The sequence below is a fragment of the Macaca fascicularis genome, chromosome 1 (assembly GCF_037993035.2).
Source record: "Macaca fascicularis isolate 582-1 chromosome 1, T2T-MFA8v1.1".
NCBI classification, from domain to species: domain Eukaryota; kingdom Metazoa; phylum Chordata; class Mammalia; order Primates; family Cercopithecidae; genus Macaca; species Macaca fascicularis.
This window is the reverse complement of record NC_088375.1, coordinates 39,558,517-39,567,787: the sequence shown is the minus strand read 5'-3', so window position 1 is coordinate 39,567,787 and position 9,271 is coordinate 39,558,517. Positions and strand designations below refer to the sequence as shown.

Sequence of the window (9,271 nt, the reverse complement as noted above, 5' to 3'; positions counted from 1 at the left end):
CATACCATGGCATCAGTGTTCCTCTTTCAGACCAGGTATATTTGTGTAGACTGCCAGAAAATCTCTCCCTGTGCCCCTGCCTGCCTCCAGGTCTTCCTGGTGGTCGAGAGCACGCCTGTGGCAGCGACAAGAGGAAGAAAGCAGGACGTATTCACTGGGGATATGGCTTCACATGGAGGAGGGATTCCTCATCTGAAAAGAGAGTCCCCTGACAGGCTCTGGAGAAGAGATTGGTTAGCTAGTGGAGGGCTGTGTGCCACCCTAAGGAGGCTCCCCTGTGGCCCAGAGGAAAAGAATGAGACACAGGCTGTGGAAAATGGGGTATTTGTGCTGGAGGTGGGGTGGGGAGCGGGTAAAGTCAGTGATCTGTGAACAGTGCCACAGAAACAGGCAGTATGCTGTCATAAAGAGAGAGACCTAAGACATGCATTTCATACAAATCCAGCATTCCTTTGCTGTCCCTGCTGGGGGACCCACAGCCCCAGATCAAGCCTGCTGGTCTGAGTAAGTTCTATGCGGTTGGCTAGTGGTATGTCCCCTCTATGAACTACACATTCACTCCCTAAGATCCACTATGCTGAAAATATGTCAGACCTGGGCTCCTGTCAAAAGGCATGCGAGCTATCCTCTGCCAATGTGATGGGTGAGGGAAGCAGTGAGGGAAGAGGAGTGGTCCCTGGGCTTGAGGGCACAAAGAGACATTAGATGCCGAACTCCAGTCACAACTGCAATGTGTCCTCCCTCCCTCCATGGCTTCTGTATCCAGAGTAGAAAGTTAGGATTCCTCCATACTGCTCCCTCTTCATACACACAGGGTAACTGGGCTCATGATCAGGCAGATACCAGGAAAGAACAGTTTAATGAGATGGGGATAGGATAACTGGACCAGCCAAATACAACGATCACTCCTTTTATCCCTTCTGAGAAGGCAGTGAAAGGTGGGCAGAGGTAGAGAGAAGGAGCTTTCAGAAGGTAAATACTCAGTGACTAATACTCTTGAGCACCCCAGGCAGTGGTCTCTGCAACATGGGTCCTGGCTCTGATGGGCAGCCACTGGCCTCTCTCTTTGGCGGAGGGCAATCTGGGTCAATGAGAGCAGGAGGAGCCCAGCAGCAAGGCCCTGTAGCCAAGGTTCCTTGGCCCAGAAAACACAAGGGGCTTTGATGCCTACAGAAAGCCACAACTCTTCACCCCAGGATGCTGCAGCTGCTCTTGGGCAGAGCCCAGCCCCAGAGCAGGCTTCAGTCTGAAGGCCACAGCTGGGAGGCAGGACCATTTGGGGCTTAATGGCCTTAAAATTAGAGAGAAACCCCACTGCTGCTGTCTATGAGCTGTGTGGCCTTGGGCAGGTAAGTAACCTCAATAAAGCTCAGTTTCCTGGTCTGTAAAATTGAAAGAATAAGATAATAATAATAGCATCTATCTCTTTTTTTTTTTTTTTTTTAGACGGAGTTTCACTCTGTCACCCAGGCTGGAGTGCAGTGGCGCGATCTCGGCTCACTGCAAGCTCCGCCACCACCACCACCAGCTAATTCTTTTGTATTTTTAGTAGAGACAGGGTTTCACTGTGTTAGCCAGGATGGTCTCGATCTTCTGACCTCATCATCCGCCCACCTCGGCCTCCCAATAGCATCTATCTTAATGTTTCCTGAGAAGAATAAATGAAATTATGTTTGTGAAGCACTCAACATAGTGCCGGGCTCATAACATGTGCCCAGAAAAATGAGAGTTTTAATACCCCCTCTGGGATTCTCAGAAGTTTCTCTCCAGACTAAAGCAGATTTAGCCCTCTGGCCAACAATTTTCCCCCCAGAGAGGCCCTCAGTACCCTGCCTCTCTAGTAACTCCTTTAAAATCTGTCACCCAATCCTTTTTAACCAATCCTCCAGCAGGCTTCCTCTATGTCTTCAAGCTAAGATAAAATTAGTTTGAAAATAAAACCCAAATGGCTCTCATATCTCATGCCTTATGTTTGAAATCCTACATCTGGCTTCTTGAGTCAGGAGGTGTGTACCCCAGCGGGCATCTGTGGTATGCCAGGGGATCAGTATGGCACACTTGGGGGAAGACTAAACATTTAAACCCAAGGTAACTTTAATACTATTTTCTATAAAACAAACGCGACTGGCTGGGCACAGTGGCTCACGCCTGTAATCCCAGCACTTCGGGAGGCTGAGGCAGGTGGATCACAAGGTCAGGAGTTCAAGACCAGCCTAGCCAAGATGGTGAAACCCTGTCTCTACTAAAAACACAAAAATTAGCCAGGCATGGTGGTGGGTGCCTGTAATCCCACCTACTCAAGAGGCTGAGGCAGAGAATCACCTGAAGCTGGGAGGCAGAGGTTGCAGTGAGCCAAGATTGTGCCACTACACTCCAGCCTGGGTGACAGAGCGAGACTTCGTCTCAATTAAAAACAAAAACAAAAATGCGACATAAAATGTAAGACTCTCCTGAATGTTTATGATGAAGCAAAATTTCAAAGACAGGTCAAGCTCTCAGTGGGCATCTTCTGCCCCCTTGGTGCTTATGGGTAGCCTTCCTGGCAGTCAGGAGTTCCTCAGAAGTTACAAGGGCCTGAGAAACCCCTCTTAATCAGTGAGGGGCAGCTGGTGCCTTCCTGACTCACCCTCATTCTCCCAAGGGCTGCTCCTTATCTTTGGAAGAGGTGGCCTACACAGCCCAGGGCCTGAGAGGTAACCCTGGCTGACACCATCATGGGATGGCAGACTTCCACTCCTGGCAGAGAAAGCAAGAGCCAGCCTGGTTTCCAGCTTCCCGAGTGGGGGACACTGTAAGAGTGCCTTAGGAGGACCAGAGCTTGCTTCCTACCATCTCATCAAGTTGTCCCCCATGCTCACAAAGGACACATTTGGTTAGCAGTTGGGGATGAGCACCCTAGAGAGGGCAGGGCACAGCTGGCACCCAGCAAATGGCCCACCCTGGCTATTCCTGACAGCATGGTCTCCTGGGGCTTCTAGCAAGTGGGATCTCCAGAGGGAATAAGGATGACTGGAATTTTCAGCAGAGCCAGGCCTCTGTCTTCAGTGAGGCTCAACAATATGCCTGGGATGGAGACCAGTTGGAAACAGAGCTGTAGTGGGAACCTCAATCCCTCTGCTCATGAAAGTGATTAAGTACATTTTTTGTGATTTTCTCTTCATACTTTTATTTTTGCAGGTATCCTGAGCCAAGCAGAATACTCCTCCTCAGAGGAGCAGGCAACGGAAGCGCCTGAACATCATGGCACAAGTGGACTCCCAGGACAGGTGGGGAGAGGTGTCTCCTCTCAGCAGCTTGACTGAGGAGGCTCATGACACCCAGATGCTGAGCATGAACTTAGAGAGTGATGATGAAGATGGTGGGGAGGCCAAAAAAGAGGGACCTGCTGACCCGGTGGCCTGTCCAAGGGGCAGCTCCCCAGTAACATATGACAATCCTGACTTGCCATGGCCCCATCCACTGGACAAAGAGGAAGAGAAATTCTCTGACTCCTCCAGTGCTGGGGACATGGGGCAGAAACCAGTAGAAATGTCTGGGAAAGCCAGCTGGAGCAGAGATGTGGCAAAGATCAACGAGACCCAGGGTTCCCCAGGAGCAAGCACAGCTCTGGGTACCCTTCCCAGTGGTCTCGCACGCAAGTTAGGTCAGATGCAACCTCTTGGGGACCGACTACCTGCGGGTGATGATGGAGACTCGAGGGCCAACCAGGGCACAGTCTTGGCTGTCCCATCCAGCTTCCCCAGCAATGGAAAGTATCTCTGTGCGCACAAAAGTGCAGACACGTCCGCAGAGAACTATTCTCTGTTGTGTTTCCCCAGGCCAGGGAGCAACTGGGACCTCTCCACGCGAGAGACACACACACCAGCGCAGGCGTCGGCCACCCCAGCCAGCCTGACTGCCGCGGTACTGGCAAAAGCGCAAAGAAGCGGGAAAGTACAGAACCAGGCGGGCGGGCGCGAGGACGGAGAGGCTGAAGCGCGTCCGCACAGGCGCCTGCGGGGCGGGCGAGCCTGCCAGAAGCCCAGCAAGCCGCTGAGCCCCGCTGAGACGCGCGGCGGCGCCAAGCGCTACGCGTGCGAGCTATGCGGGAAGGCCTACTCCCACCGCGGCACGCTCCAGCAGCACAGGCGCCTGCACACGGGCGAGCGGCCCTACCAATGCTCCTTCTGCGACAAGGCCTACACCTGGTCCTCCGACCACCGGAAGCACATCCGCACGCACACAGGCGAGAAACCCTACCCGTGTCCAGACTGCGGGAAGGCCTTCGTGCGCTCTTCGGACCTGCGCAAACACCAGCGCAACATGCACAGCAACAATAAGCCCTTTCCGTGCTCCGAGTGCGGCCTGACCTTCAACAAGCCGCTGTCGCTGCTGCGCCACCAGCGCACGCACCTGGGAGCCAAGCCCTTCCGCTGCCCCGCCTGCGACCGGGAGTTCGCTGTGGCCAGCCGCATGGTGGAGCACCAGCGCGTGCACTCGGGCGAGCGGCCCTTCCCCTGCCCCACCTGCGGCAAGTGCTTCACCAAGTCCTCCAACCTGTCCGAACACCAGACGCTGCACACCGGCCAGAGACCCTTCAAGTGCGCTGACTGCGGCGTGGCTTTCGCGCAGCCCTCCCGCCTCGTGCGCCACCAGCGCATCCACACTGGCGAGAGGCCCTTTCCTTGCACGCAGTGTGGCCAGGCCTTTGCCCGCTCTTCGACCCTGAAGCGGCACCAACAGATCCACTCCGGAGAGAAGGGATTCTTCTGTGCAGAGTGCGGCAGGGCCTTCCGCATTGCCTCTGAGTTGGCCCAGCACATACGAATGCACAACGGAGAGAGGCCCTACCAGTGTAAGGACTGCGGCCAGGCCTTCACCCGATCCAATCACCTCCAACGACACGGAGCCAAGCACCGCACCTGCAAGAAAGAACCCATCCCTTCCTCCTCTGACGAGTGAAGACAGCATCGTCGTCGACCTCACTACTTGGAACCTTCCCAGGTGGACCCACTCACATGGTATTGCCAGCCTCACTGGTCAGCCTCGCCTCCCAGTAGGTCGCGGGTCATGAGTGGTCCATTTGATTATATATTTGATCCCTTGAACAGAAAGTCATCACCGAGAGAGCACCCAGGTGTGTGGTTTCACATCAGTGGTTCTGAGTGTCCGAGGTCATAAACAATTGGAAAAGGGAAAGACAAAGTAGTGAGAGCTGATCAAACGTTGAGTTCCTTGGGTTGGGGAACCTGAATCAATCAGAAACTGCTTCTAGAATTACATGCTGGGCACTGGGCAGGGCTCTAGGGATAAGGTGGGGAAAAAGACTAACTTGTCCTACCCTCAAAGCCATATGCAAATACTGAAAAGAAGGAATGAAGGACTAGTACTCTTTAGAGAAAGATGCTTTTAGTTTTTTACGTAGATAAAGGAATCCCCAGAAGTGGTCCCTATGATGAACTCCCCCAAAGCAACGCCTTTGTGGGAGGGACTCAAACCCAGTCCAACATTCCATCATTTCACTTGACTGCAGAAATGGCTTTACTCTTAGGATATTTCTTTACGAGTCCTGGCTTTCAAGTAGAGAAGGGCTTTATCTTAGAGAAGGTAGTTTATGTCCTATTCCAGTTATTCTGGAAGTTCAGGACAGCCTTAGCATCTGAAAAAGAAGTACATTCCTCTTTATAGTGGAATTTAGTACGTAGATCTAACGCGAGTCTCACCCACAAAATTCATATGTGCCTTCCCTCTGGCTGCCTTTTTTCCTGTTTGCACTCTGAGGGCTTAAGTCATATGTGATATTTACAAAGCAATTGGCCCATTTACAGAGAGACATCTATAATTTCTCCACAAAGCCTTGACCATGGTTCATGAAACCTTTTGGGTTCATTTACATTTGTCTGAATCATCAGCCTTGACTTGAAGTGAATAAAACACCCTTTGCCCAAGTGCCATTGGCTTGTCTGCATTTCAAAATCATTAAAACCAGGTATGAAAGCCTACATGACTCACAGTTACCTAAGAGGTTATTTCAAAGTTTGCATTACTAACAGCCATTCTTCAAAGTGTATTGATGCATATAGTGATCTGTATAAAGTCAGTAGTTCTTAGCTGAACCTCAACTGTGAGGAATCTATGACTGCACAGATGTCCTTGGTGCACATAAGCAAACGGCACTTCTTATCTTACCGAAGTTAAATAAGATATTCCATAAGAAAGTATAGTGCCCTTCTGGGGGGAGTACCTTCAGTATATTCCTAAAATTGCCACCAAAGAATGCCAAATCTGAATTTCTCTTGGGTTCCACCTGATTTGGACCTAGGGTGTGGCCTCTAAATATCGTTCTCATGATATATGGGGGCGCGAAAGAGAAGTAAGAGAGAGAGAGAGCTAGACAGCTAGATAACTAGATAGTCTTGTGTCTTGTTTGACCAAGGTAACCTTAATAAAAGGGTCGGTCCCCACCCTTTACTGTTGATGTGACCTTGGGCTTCAGCTTCTGCATCTGCATGGGCAAAATAGAAGTGATAGTAGTAGGTAAAAGTTAGAGTGATCCTACTATACGATGGAAACTTTGGCTGAATGCAAGAGCTTTAAATTGGTAGATAAGTCACAAGATGAACTTGTGACTATGAAGAGAGCAAAAGATAACTTTTTTTTCTAGATAATCAATACAGTATTTGAAGACTGAAGGATTACTCCTTTTCATTGTAGGATTACTCCTTTTCATTGTATCCTTTCTTAAAGATGGTCATTAGTATAGTTTTTACAAATTAAAGAATTTGGTTTTGTTTTATAATTTTTATGGAGTTGTTCCCCTAAGCCTGGTTGCATAGGAATCACCGGGCTGTTTGTTAACCATATAACTTGCTGCACCCTAACTTTGAATACTGATAAAGGGCTGCAGTGTGGTATCTAGGTATGGCTTCCACATGGGCATAGCTTTGGAGAAGGAGTGAGTGTACTTGTTAATAGGCAGAAAAGCCGGATTTGCTTGTGCTGGGTATCTTTGGTGCTGTATACTATGTTTCTGGAATATAAGGGGTAGAACATACTGAATAGGTCCAAGAGAAGTTCATTAGTCCCTCAGGCCTATCACAAAACAACTCAGATTTTAAGGAAAATTGTCCCAACCAGTCTTTTCTCACATCAACTGCAAGGGTCATGCTGAGTAGGTATTAGAGAAGAAAGGAACCCATTGGAACCAGTAGTCACAGATCACTGGACCAGACAGTGGTACACAAGTAGAAGGCAACAGTACATGGAGTGGACAAAAGAGAAGCCAACCAGCTGTGAGGTGGCTTGGGACAAATTCTGCTCAGTAGAGTCTGTCCATTCAAAGTGGGGGCAGTTGAATCACATCTTTGGAAAAGAATCAATGCTTGAAGACAGGTTGTTCTGTCTTGCATTTGTACCCCAAATTATGCTGAGCTACTTTCCAGTTTTCTATTAACCCACTGTACATCACAGCAGACAATCTTATTTCTCTATTATGTAATTAAAAATCAGGGTAAAGCCAGGTGTGGTGGCTCATTCCTGTAATCCCAGCACTTTGGGAGGCCAAGGTGGGAGGATTACTTGATCCCAGGAGTTTGAGACCAGCCTAGGCAACATAGTGACACCCCCATCTCTATAAAAACATTTAAAAATGAGCCAGGTTCGCCAGATGTGGTCACTCATGCCTATAATCCCAGCACTTTCGGAGGCTAAGGCGGGTGAATCACCTGAGGTCAGGAATTCAAGACCAGCTTGGCCAACATGGTAAAACCCCATCTTTACTAAAATTACAAAAATTAGCTGAGCATGGTGGCAGGCACCTGTAGTCTCAGCTACTTGGGAGGCTGAGGCAGGATAATCACTTGAACCCAGGAGGCAGAAGTTGCAGTGAGCCAAGATCGTACCATTGCACTCCAGCCAGGGTGACAAGAGGGAAACTCCATCTCAAAAAACAATAACAAAACCAATGAGCTAGGCGTGGTGACACACACATATAGTCCCAGCTACTGGGGAATCTGAGGCAAGAGGATTACTTGAACCCAAGAGGTGGCGGCTGCAGTGAGCTGTGATCATGCCACTGCAATTCAGCCTGGGTGACAGAGTGAGACACTGTCTCAAAATAAATAAAATAAAATAGGGGCAGGGCCTTCTTTGTGACAAAAAGAATTTAAAGCTTCTCTCTGGGTTAATGCTGTTTCCACAGTATAGGTTGCCAAAATTAATTTGAATATACCCAGTAAAAATGTTCATTTATAAGTTTCCACTTAATAAAAATTCCCCTGATGGGTTCACCAGTCTATAGTGCTCATGACTTGTATTCTTTAGATCGTAATGATAATAGCCAACACTTACATTGTGTTCAGTATGCGCCAGGAACTGTTCTGTTTTATATATGTTAACTATAGATTTTAAAGCAAACTTATGGTGATTCTTATCCCTATTTTTTTAAGATTAGGAAATCAAGGGAGAAAGATACCACAGCTAGAAAGTGGCTGGCATAGTAATGATTTGACATTTAGACATGCTTGCTCCAGAGACTGTTCACAGGGTCAACTGCCTCTGTTTGGAATGAAGTTGTTGATGTGCATTTTTAAAGTGGATGACAATAAATTCAAATGATGATAAAGATTGAAACATAGCACAGCAGAAATCATAGCATGACTCAGGAACAAAGACCTGTGAATGACTTAATGAATCTGGGAGAGTCTGGGTTGGCAGCTCTTAATCATTAATGCCTTGGAGATTGTCAATAACCTAGCCAGGGGGAATAAATTGGAGTTAAAGGAGTAATACTTCCTTGAAGGCCCACTGTTGTTTCATATCACTGACTAAAGAAACATTCTGTGCCTGTGCCTTACACAGAAAAATATACCAGCAATTAATCTTGGCACTCAACATTTACACACTCCATAATCTAAATGCATGCACATTGAAAAGCTATATTAACCTGACATGAACACAATAGATCACCCAGGAATTCCAACTAGACCTTAAAAAATCTTGCTTGGAAGAAAATTTTGTGTAAAGCATTAGTGTAATTGCCAGAACACTCAAGCAGATGTCATTGCTAGACTCAGAACTAGAATACGAACTACAAACTCAATGACCCATGAACATATTGCCAAAGATGGAGTGACTCAATGTTTCATCAAACCAGAAGAGGGCAGCTGTTTAAGTTGACAGGAAAGCTCATTTTTAACATCAATTTCCCTCTCTCCATTCTGCATTAAACCATGCCAGTACAATTTTTTCACTGTCTGGATAATGTTTTTATCTCTCTCTCCTCCTCATTTTT

General features: G+C 48.1%; 1 protein-coding gene across 1 annotated transcript; it reads left to right on the top strand.

The window, feature by feature from the left end:
• Positions 1–2,885: 2,885 nt before the first annotated feature.
• Positions 2,886–8,273, top strand: ZNF648 (zinc finger protein 648). The gene has a single exon (XM_005540160.5). The coding sequence runs from the start codon at positions 3,241–3,243 to the stop codon at positions 4,939–4,941; it is 1,701 nt and encodes a 566-aa protein (XP_005540217.3). The 5' UTR covers positions 2,886–3,240; the 3' UTR covers positions 4,942–8,273.
• Positions 8,274–9,271: the final 998 nt, after the last annotated feature.

Coding starts and splice junctions, on each gene's coding strand:
- ZNF648 (XM_005540160.5), top strand. CDS start 3,241: ATGGCACAAGTGGACTCCCAGGACAGGTGGGGAGAGGTGTCTCCTCTC.